Raw genomic sequence first — 19,699 nt, forward strand, 5'->3', positions numbered from 1 at the left:
ATATATATATATATATATATATATATATATATATATATATATATATATATATAGCGTCTATAAGGTTACAATAATAGATATTTATTTACATTAATAATGATATAATAACGATATCAGAAAGATTTTGTAAACTGTTTATAATACACGAATTCGAAATTACTTAATTTACTTATCATTAAAATTTGAAAAAACGTGATTACATTATTTAAATAATTAAAAAACGTTGATTTAATAAATAAAATACTTAATTTACAATAAACATTATGTAGAATTTAACTATCAGTTTATATAACATCTGTGAAGAGGATAAATCACCAACGATACAAATACACAAATTATAAATTTCTAAATATTATCTTATTTATCATACTGAGATTTCTCATTAATGCGTATTGGGCCGACGTATTTATATATCCTATTTATTTATGTATAAATGCAAATAAATGCCGAGTGACATCACGATAAGCACACGTGCACAAAATTTCCCGATACAATAATGAGAAAGGCTCTACCATCGAACGTAGTATTACCATAAAGAAAATTCGTAATTTTTTAATTTTATTTTATTATAATTTTTAATTTCAACACTCAAGCTGACAAGACTTGTACCCATAAGCCGAGAATAAAAATAAATATTAATATTTTGTTGTTATAAATAAATAATTAATAAATCTCACGTTATATCAACGTCGTAATCTTACAACTTGGCTTACTGTTCCAATTTACGGTGTTTTAGGATCTTAGATATTGCACAAGTCTTACAAACATTGCCGACATAAAGTAAAAGATTTAAAAACGAAAAATATTGTACAATTTATAATTTGTGTATTCCACGTGTGTTAACATTTTAAAATAACTAATACATTGACAATAAACACAGATTCATAACTTACATATTGTATTTTTTTTGTTTGTCGAAATTTTACTAAATTATCACAGACAAATATCACTCCAGCAAAGAAATTTATTTTTTAATTCCTACTTGTAATTGTTATAAAATGAAACTTTTTTTTTACTTGGTCACACTATTCTAAATCAATACGCGTTAATATAAGAAGACAAATTCTATATTTAAAAACAACTTTCCTACTTTCGATCATTTGGAATTTTCCAGTCTATTGAACCTAAAGGTAAATTTCCTTAAAAATAATATAAAAAAAATTTATAAATTATTTACCACAATAACAAGGAGCGACTGTTAAAAATATTTGTAATCGTAACCTACCCCTAAGTTTAATTATTTACCTTTTACGCTTAATAGTTATTCAAAATAGAATTTGTACAAATAAAACTTTAATAAAGTAAGTACGAACAGTCAAAATATTCTAAAAATATATTTTATGCCTGTTTTGTAGTTCTAACTTTTTTTATTAATCTACATGCCGAATAAATAAATTTAGTTTTTTTTTTAAGTATTTGTACAAAATCTATTTAATGTATATTAAGGAATTATCATATTAAGCCTTCTCCTAAGGGAGAGGAGGCTTTTAGGCCAGCAGTGGTTCGTCCAACTTCCGAACTAAACGTGTTTAGCAGTTCTAATTCGGTTTAGTCTGGTTAAAAGTTAATTTTCGACAATTACATATCTAGTTCGATAGTTCAACGGTCGAGTGGATCAAGCGTTATATTAACCGAAATGCATGCAAACTATCTTAGTGCTAACTTAATTTTAAAATTAATTTTATTTTATTAGAAATTTAAAAAGTAACATAAAAGTAAATCGAAACTTAAACATTAATTATACAAGAACAAACCGTTTATATATCATTCATATTAGGATCGTTGAAAATAGATAGGAAGAGCTTTCATTATTACTTTATAATTATATTTTAATTAGACAACACATACTAAAATGAATGTAACAATGAAAGTTGTAAAAAAGGAAGACATTAAGATAATAATATAATGAACTATAAAATTATTTCTTAAACATGTTGCAATTATTTATTGCTTTTATTATAGCAGAAACATTAAATATCAGAAATTGTTAGCCATTTAAAACTCACTTAGCATACTCGCAAAAAATACAATTCGCTTGTACTTTTAAATATATATATTATATAATTATATTTAATAGTTATTGTAACTTATAATGCTAAATTACGTATAGACGATTCCAATGGCAGGACTAAAGAAAAAAAAGTATGAACTTGAATGATATGACATAATCGATTGAAATCTTAAAATCTTAATAAATCTTAATAATCTGTGGTATTCGAAAAAAATGTATTCAGAATGACCTTACCAGCTTAAGTTGTAAAACTCGTTAAAAGCAATAGTATTGTATTATATATATATATATATATACGGTGTACAATATATATATATATTCACAAAGAATTGTGCGTAGCAGAGTCTAAAAGCGTGTGGATTATGTTTTGTTTATTTTTCCTCATCCATGCCATGGGAACATAGTAGAGAATAAAAATCGAGTATCTAGTGACTTGCTATCATTAACCCTGATTATGTAATCATAGTCTAAATTAGTTAGCAGCGAAACGAAACTGCATAATGACGCTTATAATTAAAAATAATTATACATGCTTATTAAATAGAGCCGATTACAGCTTTTTTTAAAAAAACAAATAACTTGATAAGTTAAAATTAACTAGATCAATAATTACCTGAAAATCCAAAGCGTTTTGGTGTTTCGCACGATAATAGACATTAAAATCAAATGCAATACAATATATATTCGCGTAGTTACTGTCAGAGTCGCTTCTTTCCATATGTAGGGCATGATTAAGAGAGAAATAGTTCCATGGCGACTTCAGATACAAGAGATACAAGGATTCGAATTTGATGTCCATTTGATCGAGACACGGTCTACATGTGGCTGGAGACTCGGCAAAGCTATCCTGAATTTGATGATAAGCCGTCGTAATTGTTTAAAACTGGCTTACTACCGTATCACACGACTGTACTGTTGTAGTTAAAGTCGCGTATAACTTTTCGACATTTCACGATGGAGTCGTATGTCGTGTTTCGAGTCTCCGTACAAAGTAGCTCCACAGATGCAGAGGATAATTAAAAGACTCGCCCCCGGCCGAGCCGCCTACAGGCCGAGCGCGGGCACGGGCGCGTACGACACGGGGCTCGGCGCGCACGCCTGCCGCACGCTCATCTCCCACGCGTCCAGCAGCTGGCCCACCGAGCAACTCTTCGGTAACCTAAATGAGAAGGGGTGCAATTATTGGATTTGGTTACCGAGTACTCGGCAAAACTGACAAAATAACCTGTTAACTGGTGGTAGAGTTTTGTGCAAGCTCGTCTGGGTGGGTATCACCCACTCACCATTTTTTTTTACTATTAATAGGCCAGCGTTTGACCGTTGACTTGCCTGATGTTAAGCGTAGACACGGTTTAAGATGTAGCACGCTTGCCTACAAGAAACCTGTTTGCTCTGGATTTGAAGACACCAACATTGTACCTATCAGGAAATACGGACTCAGGCAAAGCATTCCATAGTTTCGTAGTGGGAATGATGAATGTGGATTCAAAGCGCTTCGTACGTAGGCGGGGAATTTCTATTGTGTACCTATGGCGCTTTGGTCGCGTTTGCCTGGGCGTTCGGTTTTCATATATTCTACCGCGTTCCGTACCGTGTTCCGGTTTGAAGGGTATGTGAGCCAGTGTAATTACAGGCACAAGGGACATAACATCTTAGTTCCCAAGGTTGGTGGCGCATTGGTGATGTAAGTGATGGTTAACATTTCTTACGATGCCAATGTCTATGGGCGTCGGCGACCACTTACCATCAGGTGGCTCATATGCTCGTCTACCTTCCTATTCTATAAAACAAAACAAACACGAATATACGTCGTATTTGTGCAAGTCCGTTTAGCTAAAATGATCGAAAAAGTTCCGTATTTATCACCCTCACAATAGAAGCGTACAATCTAACGACTGGAGGAACGATGGCACACAAATGATGAATATAATCGAATATAAAAAGTAGTACACGACTGCAAGCGTACCTGGCGCAGCGCGCGTCCATGGCGCGCTCGACGCGCGCGAGGAAGCAGTCGGCGGCGGCGGGCGCCACGCTGCGCACGCGCAGGCGGGCGGGCGCGGCGGCCGGGTAGTCGCGCGGGACGGCCACGTGCACGGCCGGCACGCACGGCAGCCGCACGTCGTCCAGCTGCGCGATCAGCGAGATGGCGCCGCCGCCGCCCGACAGCTGCATCGTCTCCAGCGACACCTGCGGGGGCGGGGCTCACTGGTGTGCTCGTTTCCGTTCAAAGAATACCAGAAACGTAATGATATTTCGTTACCTTGAACCGTGAATCTAATCTAGCGATTTCACCCTGTAGAACGTCTGGAATTTCCAGGGTAGGTTCATCCAATTTCGGCATTTTCTGAGGTGGTGGTGGAAGATTCCTGCGATCATTTACGACACTTAAGAATACTACATTTTACAATACGATTATTATAATACTTCTAAAACTTTTTACGGGACACTTTTGAATTACATTATTTTCGTAAATAATTCTAGTATTCACAAGCAAATCGTTTCGACAATGAATCGTTTCATAACAAAATATATAATATAATAATAATAGAATAAATAAATATAGATATGCATATTACTTGATCTCAGGTCCATTGAGTGCGTCAAGCGTGGAACCGAAAGTACGTTTAAGGGTGTGATTGGCGAGCGGCGACTGCAGACAATTGTTCACAACCTCCAGTAGGGGATTAAAGATTTGTTCCTGGAAACAATTATGACATTAGTAGAGTTATTGCAAATTTTTTTGCGATATTACTGTACAAATTATTTAAATTCACATCTTTGAAAGAAAATAGATCGATTAAAATAAAATATGTACACGTTCTGCAAATTTGTAAAACCAGTAATAGTTGGTTTTTTGTCCACTCATAGTCATGTAATATAATGTAACAAATATTAACAATTCTGTACATCGCCAAAGCGCCCAAAACATTGGCATTTAAGATCTTATGTCCCATTTTCCTGTAGTTAAACTGGTTTACTCACCCTTCTAACCGGAACACAACAATACTAATTATTTAATATTTCTGTTTGGTGGTGGTAGAATATGTGAGTAGATGTTACCTACGAAGACAGGTTTTCACAAAGCCCTACCAACTACCGCCAAGTAAAGTTAACTTCTTACCCATTAGATCATGTCAGTTCTAAAACTATTATTTTTTATAAAACGAATTAAGTTATTTTTTCTGCCATACCTTCCCAGTAGACGGCAGTCCCAGGCCGACACTCTCACTTCGCTTGAAATCCAGCTTCTCCAGCACTACCTCGCATTTGATCAATGTCTCCAGTGGCATTCTCTTATTCGGATTGGATAAAATGTCTAGAAGATTCTTCATTTTTGTCAACTTCTCAACATCTGCCAGAAGAATAATAATTACATGCATGCTTGATTGTACCAAAATTTTAGATGCAAGCAGATGGAGTAGCTCTATTCTAAAGCGCCGAACACACAGAGCATTTAATTATGGAAATGAAATTTAGAATAGTTCACAGGGATCAGTCGCTAGTATTGAGTAATGAACAGTGTACGAAGCTCACTCTCGCCCTCGCTGACCATGCGCATGACCATCCGCCGCAGCGGCTCGATGTACTTGGACAGCTGGCGCACCTTCTCGCGGTAGGCGGCGTCCTCCCCCCCCGGCGACGCCACCCCCGCGCCCCCCGCGCCCGCGCCCGCCGGCGTGTTCAGCGACGACGACGAGGGCGACGGAGACGCCACCATGCCCATGTTCACGCTGGAAGCACATCGAGGTCTATAGACATCAACGGTATCGCTACAAAACATCCTAAACAACAGTAAATATCCTACTACTGGACCTACCTCTGCTCTTAACGAGAAGGTTGCATTAGAAGGGTCAATCCACACTAATACTGGAATAAACCGGTGGTGTATTGCGTTGATCGATAAAAATGTACCAGGTTTGAATTCTACATATACTGATTTTAGTTATTAGATTTACCCTATATTCCAGATTTGACCAGATTGAAGATTCTGATCATCGGTTAATCTTGACTCTTGTGTGGTTTATATCGATTATTTTAAATAATTTAAAAAATATTTTTATTTTATTCCTGCACAGAACAAGTTTGATGCTCAGTACTAATATCATAAATCCGAAAGTAACTTTGTTATGGTTTAAAGAATCACTGAACCAATTGTGATCAAATTTGGTATGTAGCAAACTTGAACCCCAAGGAAGTACGTAGGCTACTGTTTTTTACTTCTCAACTATTATTACTATATTAGTATTATATATTAAGGAAATATTTAACATGAAAAATGCATATAAATGTTCTTACCGTTGTTGTGGCTGGTGGTGTGCAAGGTGATGACTGGCGGAGGGTGATGGGCTACCACCGCTGCAAGCACCCAGACCACCTAGACCAGATAGGGGGGACGATAATGCGCCGCTTAAAACTCCTCCTCCTATACACAATTTATATATAGTTACTGATAATTATCATAACTTATATAATTATGTCACGTCATTGGATAGGATTGACAATCCCTGTTTTATCTTTATCTACCATATTGTTCAGAAATTAATTATTTTTTTGTCGTTGAATATATTTATTTTTATCACCTTGTAATTTCAAAGAAGTTTTTAACAAAAAGATTATGTAAGGTCAAAGTACTTAATACTAAAAAATAGCAAGTATCATATTATATATACATATATTACCAAATTCCCTGAAGGGGTTTGTAGTTGGGTGGGTACTACCAACTCACTGGGAATTCTACTGTTCTAGTTTCAATGATGAATAAGCCAGTGTTGTTACGACTACGCAGGACATAACATCTTAGACAATTCGACTGACAGTAACTTGCCAATGTCAAAAGTGGTTTATATATTTTAGTAATACGAAATTTTGATACATGTATGTCCAACCAGCGGTGATGCATGACGTTGAATAAGTTTAAATTTGTAAAAAATGTGTCCCCATTTTAATTTAAAAAAAGGGGTTCTCACCCATTGATACAGGGCTTGGACCTGGCATGTTAGGTGATGAAGCAGAGGGTGATGGACTTTGTCTCAAAAATTGGTTGTGAGGTGGTGCCCTTGGAGCATATCCAGCTCCCATCACCACCTCCTTGCCTTGTCCACGATGCATCTGTTGCAGCATGTTGATGTTTACTAGCTGATTGTTACCCATGCCACTCACTGTAATGGTATTTATGGAAAAATTCAGAAGACTATAATATTATGTATGCTAAAATTTAAAATTGAAAACATTTGATTATATAATTGAGGGAAAATTCTAAGAAAAGACATGTAGCTGGACAGATTCATTATGAGGTTTTCATTTAAGCATTAAACTATAGCATTGTCAAACATAACTATGATTAATTAAGAATAAGGCTGTACCTATACTGTACCTGGTAAAGACGACTTATATTTACCAACCTTTTCAATCTTTACATTAATGTTAATTACAGTTAGGTAAAATTATAGTGTTTTATTAGTTATATAAGTAACAATAAAAATTGTATCTATAAATGTCAATACTTACCCATTTGGTTAGGAATTTGACCTTGCATTTGGTTAGGGGCCATTTGTGCTCCCATGCCACCAACAACTTGATTGCATTGCATCTGCCCCACCATTGAATTAACCCCTTGCATTGGCACTTGCATGGTGTTTGACATGGACATGTTTGGTATCATTTGTCCCTGCATTCCTGATGCATTTAATTGATTCTGTAGCTGACTCCCCATTGTATTCCCCATGCCCATTCCGCCCACCATATTACCACCCATTTGTCCTTGATTAGTCACCATGCCAAGTTTATTTTGCAATTGCATATTAATTTGTGGTCTCTGATTTAGTGTTTGGAGTAAGTTTGTTGCTGTTTGGGCTTGGGGGCCCTGAGATACAATAGGGCCTTGTTGGTTCATTTGCCCCTGCATTCCTGCCATACCTGAGTTGGGGCCTAAAACTCCCTGTTGCATCTGTCCCTGACCCATAGTCATCATTTGGTTCCTTGTTCCCTGGGAGGCCATGTTTTGTAATGCATTTATTGGGTCTGTGGCCATTCCAGACTGATTGTTAGGACCTTGGGATTGTTGGCCTTGCTGATTTTGTACTTGGTTACTGGGACCTGGTTGATTTTGGTTAGGTCCTTGCATGTTTGGAGCTCCTTGATTTGGTTTCGATTGTGCTAAGATTACAGTATAAAAATAATAACAATTTACTTATAAAAAACATCATTAATAAGGCATTTTTTATTGATCAATAGCAAAAATTAGTTTTGAGAAATAACTATTAGCTTGTCTTAGAGACAATGATATCTTAATGGGTATGAGAATAGCTAAAGAGAACAGAGAGAATCCTGCATCTTCTTCTGAGGAAATGTAAAAAAAATCAGTACTTACACATCTCCCTCACATGCAATATAAGTTTTGCAACCATATTCATATATTCCTCACGGTTCTTAGCTTTCATAAAAACGTGATTCTCCATTTCATTACTGTTCCTTGCTACTTGCATGCCTGACCTCTGAATAACCTCTTCACTACAATAAATAGTGCTATTAGTTATTTAGCTAGTTAATTAGAGTTAAAATCCAGTGAGTTGGGTTGAAGTAAATATTAGTTCTTTTGATAAAGTGTTATCAACGGAACATTAAAATTTGGTAAACATCTCGGGCAATACATGTTAATGCTTCTATAGAATGTCACAAAATTCGTAATGCAAAGTTATGAGTGTGTATATATTATAAAATTTATCATGGTGTAAGTTTCTAGAAATAATAAGATTTGATAGTAAAATGTAACTTACATCTTTGATACAACAGTTTGTCTAACGCTCTGGGTTCTCCAGTTATTGTCATCTGAACCCATTCCATTAAATTTCAAGTTCTCCATGATTGTAAGGAACCTTGTTACTCACAAATAAATAACAGTACTTATCAAACACGAAACTGGTAATATTTTTATAATAACGCAACAATCACGAAAGCGACGCACAATATTGGTTTATTAATTTGTCAATGTCATGCGAGATATAAACGAACTTGTCTGCAGTGTTGCTAAATTTGGACATAACATATTTTCCAATTCTGTTTGCCGCACTAATGAAAAAGTATCTTATTTGAATAACAATGTTTGAAATAATATTTTATGCATTTTAAGCAATGTTTTCAGGAACGTTGATAATGTAATGAGGAAGGTAGAATAGTGATCTAAAAATATAGTACATTGGCAGCATTGTAATAAATGTCAAGCCCAACCACAAAACACTTACTCAGAGAGCCCAACTGTCAAGTTCAACAACAAAACAATAAAATTGTAACGTTTGGTTTGGGCTTAGACGATTTTCAATTTGTAATTGTGTTTTCGTGGTTTATTTAATTTCGTAATAGTTTTAACACAATCAAATAACTATTTAACGATAATGTCTATTTCCACCGTTTTGCGTGTAAAACGGCGACTCGAAGATAATCCTCAAGATGCGTTAGTGCTTTTGTGTAAAAGAAAAAAAACAAACATCGAAGAAATATCTCCTTCGCTATTTGTTTTCAGAGGTAGTGTGGAAAATCAGGTAGGTACGGTGCCATATTTATTTTTAATAACCTCCAATTATTTCCTCCAGATAATTGAAAATATGCTTCATTATAGAGACCACATGGACTTAGTTTGACAGAATGTGTGTTTTTATAGGAACCAACACACGTAAAGAATATTGTCCCAAATAACATAACATTCAAAACATCTAGTAATGTTAGTGATATAATTAAGAAAATACGTAAAGAAAGAAAAGATGTAGCTGCTGAGAATCGGTATGAAATTGTCAATTGCAGCAGAGGATTAAAAGACGAGACTGTCGAAGATAACTTCGATTTAGTTGATTTACAAAAAAAGGATGTACAGGAAAATGAGAAATACATGTACGATCTTTACACGGCTGCTAAAGAAGATTTTGATATTTCTATGTTAGATAATCTAGTAAGGTAAGAATTTACTTTCATATTTAAGGCTATCCATCAGCTTTGGGACAGCATGTTACCAGTTTTTATTTGTTTTTAAAAATTACAAAATTATATATGATTGCAAATAAAATATTCTCATACTAATAAACATATTTATTATTATACTAATAAACATATTTCACAATTTCTATTATACAGATGTATTATTGCTCATAAGACTTTAAATTTGTTGACATATTAATATAATATTTTTAAGTATACTTGTAAGATGCTGCACATTTTTTTTGTTCTAAATGAATATCCAAAGGTTTGTTACATTGTAGATATTTTTCCTAATAAAAAATATATTCATACTTGCAACTTTAATAAATGTTAATAATAAAACATTTTTTTATTTCAGTATTGAAGATTATGAGACAAATTTGATATTTGGGTCATATAGAGACAATGGCTTAGCAGAATCAGATGAGGATGATAGTGAGGATTCAAATGCTGAAAATGACTGGCGCAATGATTATCCAGATTCGGAACCTAGTAGCATTGATGAAGAGGATATGATTCAAGCTGTGCAAAATTGTAACTTAGGTAATTTGTATCTTTTTTATTGACAATACAACTAAAATATGCATAAATGACAATCCTATATCCTACCCCAATAGAAAAAGAAGTAAAGATAAATAAGCATAAGCATAAAACTATAGGAATATTAATGACAAATACAGTTTTTTAAAGCTTCTAAGAATTTAAATAAATTTTCATTAAAGATATTAGTGTAGCGTTTAATAAATAATTGTCACATGCTCTTATCAAAAAGCGATTTTTAGCATAGTTCTACACATTAGGATATAAAAGGTATGTTTTGAACGGGCAATGGAATGTGAACACTTGATATAAATATTGTTGACTAAGTACATTGAATCGACAAAATTATTTATAATTTTGTAAAGAAAAAACCTGATCTTTGCATTGCCTGCGTTTCTCAAGCGACAAAATATTAAGCTTATTAATAGAATTGGGCCCAAATTTATGCGTTTCTAATAAATTTATCCTGTACATTTTCAATAGCCATAGTATACTTAGAGTAGTGTGGATTGCAAACCGTTGAAGTGAATTCCAAATTAGATCTTACATACGAATTATACAACACATTATACGTATTGATGTTTTTAAAGTCTCTTTCCTGGCGAAATATGAAACCCAACATATTGTAAGCTTTTGCGATAATTTTATTCACATGCCTGTCAAATAATAAATTAGAATCTAGAAGCACTCCTAGGTCCCTAACCTCGGTTACCTTCTTAACTAAATGATTGGAAATTGTGTAATCAAATAAAATTGGATTTTTTTTTTCTAGAAAATGTTATTATATATATAGCACTTAAGATGTAGGCCGTTAGATGAACAATATTGCACTAAAATATCTAAATCATATGGCAAATTTGAGCAGTCCTCACTTTTTTTTATGATTTTAAATAGTTTTGTATCATCGGCATATAGAAGTATGTTAGGATTTTGAAAATTTTTCAGTATATCATTAATGAAAATGTTAAACAATAAGGGCCCGAGGTGAGAGCCCTGAGAAACGACAGTTGTTATGGGGACAAAACTAGATATGTGTCCTTTGACAGCAACTGCTTGCTGCCTTGTATACTAATATATTCAAGTATAACAACATCGAGAAACTCAACAAGATTAGACTCAACTGATCTTTTATTCACGAATCCATGTTGTTGGGGAATGAGCAGAGGTTTCATTAAAGGAAACAAAGTATCGTAAATAATCTTCTCAAGTAATTTAGGTATGATTGACAACATTGAAATTCCACAATAATTTTTGACATTATGCTTATCTCCATTTTTAAAAATGGAAACAATAAGGGATTTTTTCCAAACAGGTGGTAATGTGCCTGAATATATAGATTTGTTAAAAAGTAAATGTAAAGGAATTGATAAAGGTTTGCTGCATCATTTTAAAAACATAGGAGGTAATCCATCTGGGCCGCTGCCTTTAGATAAGTCGAGTTTTGAGATTATGCACTAACTTCCAGTCCTGATGTCCTGATAAAATTCATACAAAGTTACCCATTCCATTGCCCCCTTTAGGTTGAAGATTCCAAAAATCCTTTCCTAGTGGATGCTTACATTATACACAAATAACTACTATTATTAAACCTATGTTCAAAATTTCAGCTTCCTAGACTCGGTAGTTTTGGGTGTGCATTGATTGTCAGTCAGGATAAACAATTGTATAAGTATTTGCACTACAAAGAGTTCTTGAATTTCTATACGATACCTGATATAACACTACACTTTACAACTTATATACATTTTAGTTAAAATCCATATTTATTTAATTATTATTCAAGAATTTGGCCAATAACATTGTAATATTTGGCTGTCAATATTGTTCACTTTACTTTACTCTTGTGATTAGCTACAAACTAATACTAAACTTTTTGTAATCATTATTATAGAAGATGAACTCTCAAGCGACACAGGCGAGGACAAGATATATGACGAGCCACCGGACTTATTTAATGAAGATGTTAAACGTTATGGTGCTGCTTATGCCAAATATAAAGCTAAAGTTCTAGCAGAAAAGTCTGATCTTTCTGACAGTAGGAATTTCGTACACAGCACTCTCACGGAGGAAACACCAGGATATAAAGATGACAGCGATGAAGGATTCTATTATGGTCAAGAAGAAGATTCCGAGCAGTTCAGGGAACAATATGCAGATGATTCATCAGACCCAGACTAACAATGAATTGAATCTTATTACTAAATTAAAAATAACTTTATAAATACTGATTTATAAGATTAAAATTTTTTAAATATATAACACATGTTTTTCTTTAATCTTTGAAGCCATTTTGAAAAAAAAAATTATTCATTGATAGAAAAAGAACAAATTAGGAAAACTTTTTGTAAATCATTCATTTGTATTGAATGTGCTGCAGCTATGTACTTCTGAGTTGTGCTGAGTCAGCTGTTTGTAATGTGATGTGCATCTTTAATGTGTCGATCTTGTAAATCTGTTACTTTATTGGCATTGTAAGAAATGATAACCATCGCTTACATCACCAACGCGCCATGAACCTTGGGAACTAAGATGTTATGTCCCTTGTGCCTGTAATTACACTGGCTCACTCACCCTTCAAACCGGAACACAACAATACCAAGTACTGCTGTTTTTCGGTAGAATATCTGATGAGTGGGTGGTACCTACCCAGACGAGCTTGCACAAAATTCTACCACCAGTTTTACCATTAATATCAATCTTCATTAAGCTTGGATGATTATATTTCTATTTCTAGTATTAATAGTATTTATATCATTTTTATGTAACAATTAATGTTACATAAACAGAAAATTTACTGTGATGCAGCTGCCATAATACCAATTTTCATAAAGACATATTTTACGGAAGCACTGGCTCCTAAATTATACGTCGTATTGGGTATATTGCTACAAGGAAATCTTCCTTTACAGTTGATAACTTAATGCAAGTGTGCAAATACAATGTTTGTGATTACAAGTCTATGAAGCTCTTGTTTGATTAAGCTCAGGTATCTGCTTGAATAAGTAGCTCCAAATCTGTGTTAACCGCTTCCATGGATTCCGGAATATTAAATATTAGAAGTAGATCTTCATTCGATTTTAATGGAACCAATTTTATTAGACGCTCGACTCTCTTCATTGCGTTTCTTAAACAATCATTTTCAAAATTTTTTACCACGCTTCAGTCTACAGATAAATAAATAATGTTTTTAACAATATTTCATTTCTAGTGATATTTTAAGAGAAATAGTAGTCTTTAAAATAATGTGGTAATTTTAACTTTGTAAAAAAAAAAGGCGAGATGGCCTAGTGGTAAGAACGCGTGAATCTTAACCGATGATCGTGGGTTCAAACCCGGGCAAGCACCACTGAATTTTCATGTGCTTAATTTGTGATTATAATTCATCTCGTGCTTGACAGTGAAGGAAAACATAGTGAGGAAACCTGCACCTGTCTATGTGTATTCCACCAAACCGCATTGGACCAGCGTGGTGGAATAAGCTCCAAACCTTCTCCTCAAAAAGAGGTGCGGAGGCCTTTAGCCCAGCAGTGGGACATTCACAGGCTGTTACGGTACGGTACGGTAATTTTAACTTTGTATATAATACATACCTTTATTTTTAATAGGTAAATGTCATTATAAGAAAAATTAAATCCGTTTTATGAATATTCAGTCATATTTCAAATTGTAACAATTCTGTAACGTTACGCTACTAAATGTACGACATTTATATAGAAAAATGTCATATAAACAAATCAGTCATGTCTCTTTTGCTCAATTTCCTTACTAGATGTCACATGTCTAAAAAATACATTCTATAAAAATTTACAATCACGAACAAATTTAAATTTGAAGGAAAAACGACATTTTCTTCTCTAAAAATACAGTTCATAATAAATCGATTCATTAAATTATGGTAGTTTCAAAAAATTTAAGCGACGATATATATACATTTTTAGGACCATAGTATATAGACTTATTGCTATTTTATAGGAAATTGTATTTTTTTTTAAATACGAAATAGACCAGGTCAGTGAAGTAGGGAATAAATAAACACAGTCTTAATATGTGATAAATAATAATTTATTGTCTGGCGTATTTTACAATATCATTGTACGCGTGTTTACCGCGTAACTATGTATTATCATTTTAATAACATCATATAATGGTTACACTATCGTGGCATATTATATCAACATTATAATTTGGCCGATGTTACTAGGCGTATCGACATTAAAAATGTATTGAAATGTAATTTGATTAACGATTAGTTTATTGACATGATACCTGATAACTTTAGCCGTAATATTATTCGAGAATATCATACATTTAAAAACTATTTTTTTAAAACACTGATTATGGCACGACACATCAGATGCTATGTTGCTTTATTGGTATAATGTCATGATACATTTACGTAGTACCGTTTAAGTCGTAGACAAAGTATATTTTTAAAAGAAAAAAAAAAGGTTTTTTTTTAGAATAAAGTTTGAGTAGTAAAAGAAAAATATACAATATATTAAAAATAAATATTATAATATCTCTAGTCCACCTGTACTGTTTTGTCAACGACTTAACAACAAATAATTACGTCACGAACTGATTGGTTACGTCCGAAAATCAACAATACGGCCATTTATCCGAAAGTTGGAAAATTCGAGACTTATTCCAATTTAAAGACAAACACAATATGAATACACAAATTTAATATGTATATCTACGGAATAAGTCTTTTATTTACTTAATCCTATTACTATAATTAGTGAGATACCTATAAATGCAAATTACAATAATCTAGCGATGCTTTGGCATTGACAAAACATGGTATTTTGCGTGAACTTCTTACTAAAAGAGAGGTAATCTCTTTATAATTACCTACCTACTATTAGAATGACGTTTATAGTGTTGTTATATGTTTCTTCCATTTAAATTTATTTTATATTACTAGCCAGTGTTGGACAAACTAGAAGAAATGATGGAGTGTTGACATAATAGCAATCATCTCACAATAAAATATCTATAATTCACCTCTTTAATGAGTAATAAACATAACAATACTATTTATAAATTAAAAATCTAATTTAAGCTGTGATGCAGGTGGAACTTGTATGCTTCCCTCGAGCATCGAAACCAAGTGGTCTATCAAATGAGTTTCAGCAATATTGACACAGAGTTGAATGTGGGGTTAGGGTGTTTTTTATCTTTTATCATATTTTGATAGTAAACATTGACAACATTGCATCGTGATTTCCAAAAACTATACCAGAATAAAATTATGTATGTTATTTTTATAATGATTCTAAGCGATATTATTTTAAAAATCAATTTTATAAATATAGTAAAATAAAATTGTCTATAACCGTTACAATAGATTACAGAGGTGAATTATAGTTATATTTTAAAGTTATTATTTGAAGTCGAACTAAGGGACCATTTGGTGGAATCAAAAGTGCCGTTAGGTACAAACGCGCAAGAGCGTTATTTAGTTTTATTTAAACTTAATGACACTACATGGATAATAACTATTATTGATCATCGATCCTAAGACTTTTCTTTTTAATTTTTCTTAATTTAAAGTTGTGTAAGTTTGACATTCAAATACATTCAATTGTTTTTGGAATGTAGGTACTGTAATAATTTTAAGAATTGTTACGTAAGCTTGTATGTAGTGTCATTAATTAGCAGAAGTAATGTAAAAACCACTGGTTAATACAAATGGAATGAGCATTCTATTGCTTATTAAGCAAATATTGGATAAAGTTCATCTAAGATTCTATTAATAATAAACAAAATTAACAACAAAGAAAGAACAATCACTTAGAAACAAATGGTAATAAAATTTAGTTATAATGCGATAATATCTTTACAAATATTTACAATTTGGTATTTTAACGTATACTAATACAATGACGAAGAGGTTAACCTTTTAACTAGTAATTAATTTACATAACAAGATAATTATAACAAACCTAAACGTGGGCTCTATGTACATTAGCCGAGATTTCATTCATTCATTCACACAACGAAAATAATTAAACGTCAAAAAATCAATTTGGCCTTGATATGCAATACAAGTGGCTTATATCGAATTAAATTTTATATATTTTATAAATTATTGCACATAGTTTTTTATAATTTCAAGAAACGAGTGGATATACACTTTTATTAATAACAATTGGAAGCAATGTAAGCCAAGAAAGGATATTAAGAAAAATTTTGTTGGCTTGTTTGAACAGCGTCCATGTTGAGTTAAAGATCTTGTATTTAATTAACTCTGTATTATGACCGCTGGAATATCTATATATGAATGTTAAACCATTTCATACAACAGGCGCATCGTTGACCCTTGCTGGGACATTATTGTTGGCAGCAGCGTCTTGATTAGCAGCAGTGCAATAAAACTGTTTGTGTGCTTTGTACGTGTTGACGTACTTGAAAGATATGTTGCAGGATTTGCAGAAGTTAGGAGTATCTTCGTCTGTTTCTGGTTCTTTCTTAATATCAGCGGGAGGGATGGGAGATGTTTGCTCTTCTGGTTCTGGGTCTTCGGTGGCGTGAACAAGACGCGCGTGTCTTACAAGATTGCCACGGTATGAAGACGTGTAGGCACAGGACCCACACCGGTAGACTCGCTCGCCCACCGCTGGGTTTGGAGATGTTGTCTCCCGATTATCTTCTTCCTGTATACAAGAGATGTAGTTCTCCTCCTGAAATTGAAAAAGAAAATAAATTTTATAATTATTGTAGATACATAGTTATACAGCATGTACATATACTATAATACGATAAATGGCGAAAATATCTCTTTCTGTTTGTTAAGCTTTCACGGCAATAATATTGCATCGATTTTAATGAAATGATGGGGTTCAACCCCCTAGGCTAGACATAGACTACTTTTTATAACTCCTGACCCCACGCGGGCGAAAATTAGTTCATGTATTTATTATAACATACTATACTCTTATAATATTAGCAATGCGTAATTACAATTTAATGAGTTTTGTTATTTTATATAATGTATTTTAAGATTTAAATACCCACATGAAGATCAGCCGGCTTGTCGCGGAAATGCATGCGTATATGAGTACGCATACCACGTAGCGTGTTTCCTCTGTATCGGCAAATCGTGCAGCGGAACGCTTTGACACCGGCATGTGATTCCAAATGGCGTTGCGCTGCTGCCGTCGTGGGAGACACTACTTCACAACATGGACATTTCCGTCCACCGTCTGATCCTGAAGCAGGTCGCGGCACTTCAGGAATGCTTCGAGGCGATCGAGTCTCTCTTTTCGTACAGTAATATGATTGGTGAGTGGTCAAATTATCTAGGGAACTAAAGTGTATTCCACACGCCAAGCAGATAAGTTGGCGGTACTGTGGTGGTGGACCAGGCTCCGGTGGTGCTGGACTAGCTCTTTCTTCCCCTCCACCAGCAGAGCAGTAGTGACGTTTATGTATACGATAGTTTTCAAATTTGCAGAATACTATATTGCACTCTTTACATTTTGATACTCCTTGTTTAACCAATACTTGTGGTGACGTTACGGGTAATTCTGTCGCTAGTCGTAAAGCCAAAGCAGGGGGTAAAATCGGAGGAGGGACAACTGGTGTAAATTTTTCTTCTGGAGGAGAAGGCACACTTGGTGGCTTAGGAGTGGGTCCTCTTGAATTACGACGGCGTCTCTTAGGTGAATTTTCTCCACTAGGCGAAGAAGATCTTCTAGAAGGAGATGGAGTACCAGGAGATCCTGGTAGCGATGGAGCGCAAACTATTTGTTCCGGGGTCGTAGAACGCATCCGGTTCTCCTTTTCGTGTTCATCAGTTGTAACAGATTCCGGAGATCGACGAACGCTCAGATCTAAAGGTGTGGCGCCATCTCGAGATGGCTCTCGTGGTCTATTAGCCGATTTCAAAACTTCAGGTTCTTTTACTTCTGGATTCATATTCGGCAACGCTCGACTAATGGGTTGAAATGTTCCATTTGGTAATAAAAAGCAAGGCGTATCTGGATCTGGTAATGTAGTACCTGGAAGTGTGCTAGCACTTCTTAAAATTGAATATGGAACTATGAGAATCGGATTTGTTGGCAAAGCTAATGCATATTGGTTTTGAGCAGGAGGAGTTGCCCCAGGAGACGGTGGCGCGGAGCCCGATGTTGCAGATCCCGCCCTGGCCGCTGCCAATGCTTGTTTGACAACTTGTCTGGTATTACAGTAATGAGCTTTATGAGCTCGGTATGTTTTAACTGAGCTAAAATGAATATCACAATCTACACAATATCGATCTTGAGCAGGTGGACCTTCTGCAGTTTCGCCATTTGATGTGGGTGGTGGTACTGGAGTCCCACTGCTTACCGGTGATGAGGAATGCATTCTCATATGACGATTTAAACTGACTTTTTTATCGGCGCTGTACGAACAATATGTGCACGCATATTGTTTGCCGAGTGGTCGCGGCGTTTTGGAATCACCGCTTGACTCATCACCCGCTGCATCTATTGGTGTTTCAGTACCATCGGGTTTCGTTCTGCGTTTTGAACAATAGTGTTCTTGATGTGCTTGGAGCGTACTCAGTGAAGAATAGCGTATTCCACAAGGCTTGCACATGTAACCGGGCGGAGTCACGGTGGCTGCGGGAAACAGTGCTGGAAAGTTAGCCGCCGTAAGAGCTAAGCCGTAATCTCTCGCTTGCTGTGCTGGAGCAGGCGGTGGAGACGGCGAGGGTGGCTCATGCTTTAGTGTCGTTGCTTGAGGTGCAAGCGCTGGATCGGTAGCTAGACTTGCGTTAAGGCGTAGGCGGGGTGGAGATGCGGTAGCGGATCCCTCGGAAGTAGGTGAAGCTCCACCACTCGAAGCAGCTCGCTCTCCACCCGAGCTCGGCGTGCGCGGTTCTCCTGGCATTGCCTCGCTCTCGTTTCCCCATTCCTCGTCCTCACCTGTAAATTAAAGTTAAACCTTTTATGTTCGTTCTGCAATTATCAATACGCAAATGGAAGTCCGAATAGTTCGTTTAAATAAAAGAAATCGACAATATCGGTTCCTATTAGTGTTGTTAATAGTGGAGCGATGCTAAGTTGGCAGCGGTTTTCTCGCGATAGTCGTCACTCGTCACGTTTCACTCGCTATCTGTCGACGTCAGACAGATCAGGACTTTGGTCGAGGCATACATTAGTGCTCCTAATTGAGACGTGCTCGCGG

General features: G+C 34.9%; 3 protein-coding genes across 10 annotated transcripts in view; 1 reads left to right on the forward strand and 2 right to left on the reverse strand.

The window, feature by feature from the left end:
- Window positions 1–69: 69 nt before the first annotated feature.
- Window positions 70–8,990, reverse strand: LOC126781293 (mediator of RNA polymerase II transcription subunit 15). Of its 4 annotated transcripts, XR_007670619.1 has the most exons (12): window positions 8,791–8,990; window positions 8,385–8,524; window positions 7,523–8,170; window positions 6,982–7,173; window positions 6,311–6,437; window positions 5,549–5,745; window positions 5,206–5,366; window positions 4,591–4,712; window positions 4,275–4,380; window positions 3,978–4,201; window positions 2,591–3,170; window positions 70–2,478 (listed from the first exon to the last, which is right to left on the reverse strand). XR_007670619.1 is itself a non-coding variant. In XM_050506211.1 (11 exons), the coding sequence occupies exons 1-11, from the start codon at window positions 8,874–8,876 to the stop codon at window positions 3,056–3,058; spliced, it is 2,070 nt and encodes a 689-aa protein (XP_050362168.1). In that variant the 5' UTR covers window positions 8,877–8,990; the 3' UTR covers window positions 70–3,055. The 4 variants fall into 4 exon arrangements, 3 of the variants coding, with proteins under 3 accessions (XP_050362168.1, XP_050362167.1, XP_050362166.1); XM_050506211.1 differs by having other exon boundaries at window positions 70–3,170; window positions 6,311–6,389; XM_050506210.1 differs by having other exon boundaries at window positions 70–3,170; window positions 6,311–6,434.
- A 279-nt stretch (window positions 8,991–9,269) lies between these two features.
- Window positions 9,270–12,758, forward strand: LOC126781322 (probable RNA polymerase II nuclear localization protein SLC7A6OS). The gene is made up of 4 exons (XM_050506255.1): window positions 9,270–9,552; window positions 9,672–9,961; window positions 10,341–10,525; window positions 12,414–12,758. Exons 1-4 carry the CDS (start codon window positions 9,406–9,408, stop codon window positions 12,698–12,700), a joined length of 909 nt encoding a protein of 302 aa, XP_050362212.1. The 5' UTR covers window positions 9,270–9,405; the 3' UTR covers window positions 12,701–12,758.
- Window positions 12,759–14,562: 1,804 nt separating this feature from the next.
- Window positions 14,563–19,699, reverse strand: part of LOC126781290 (zinc finger protein ush) — a 222,682-nt gene continuing 217,545 nt past the window's right edge. For all 5 annotated transcript variants that reach the window (XM_050506202.1, XM_050506201.1, XM_050506205.1 and 2 more), the window contains exons 2-3: window positions 17,543–19,437; window positions 14,563–17,208 (exon numbers count right to left, since the gene is read on the reverse strand). In XM_050506202.1, coding sequence (XP_050362159.1) covers window positions 16,822–17,208; window positions 17,543–19,437 — 2,282 coding nt within the window. In that variant the 3' untranslated portion in view covers window positions 14,563–16,821. The remainder of the gene's footprint in view (window positions 17,209–17,542; window positions 19,438–19,699) is intronic.

The sequence above is a fragment of the Nymphalis io genome, chromosome 3 (genome assembly GCF_905147045.1).
Source record: "Nymphalis io chromosome 3, ilAglIoxx1.1, whole genome shotgun sequence".
Classification (NCBI taxonomy): Eukaryota; Metazoa; Arthropoda; class Insecta; order Lepidoptera; family Nymphalidae; genus Nymphalis; species Nymphalis io.

Coding starts and splice junctions, on each gene's coding strand:
- LOC126781293 (XM_050506209.1), bottom strand. CDS start 8,876: ATGGAGAACTTGAAATTTAATGGAATGGGTTCAGATGACAATAACTGG. Junction 4,713..5,205: donor GACTGCCGTCTACTGGGAAG/GTATGGCAGAAA, acceptor AATTGTTTCCAG/GAACAAATCTTTAATCCCCT. Junction 4,202..4,274: donor GATTAGATTCACGGTTCAAG/GTAACGAAATAT, acceptor CCGCCCCCGCAG/GTGTCGCTGGAGACGATGCA.
- LOC126781322 (XM_050506255.1), top strand. CDS start 9,406: ATGTCTATTTCCACCGTTTTGCGTGTAAAACGGCGACTCGAAGATAAT. Junction 9,962..10,340: donor ATGTTAGATAATCTAGTAAG/GTAAGAATTTAC, acceptor TTTTTATTTCAG/TATTGAAGATTATGAGACAA. Junction 10,526..12,413: donor TGTGCAAAATTGTAACTTAG/GTAATTTGTATC, acceptor TCATTATTATAG/AAGATGAACTCTCAAGCGAC.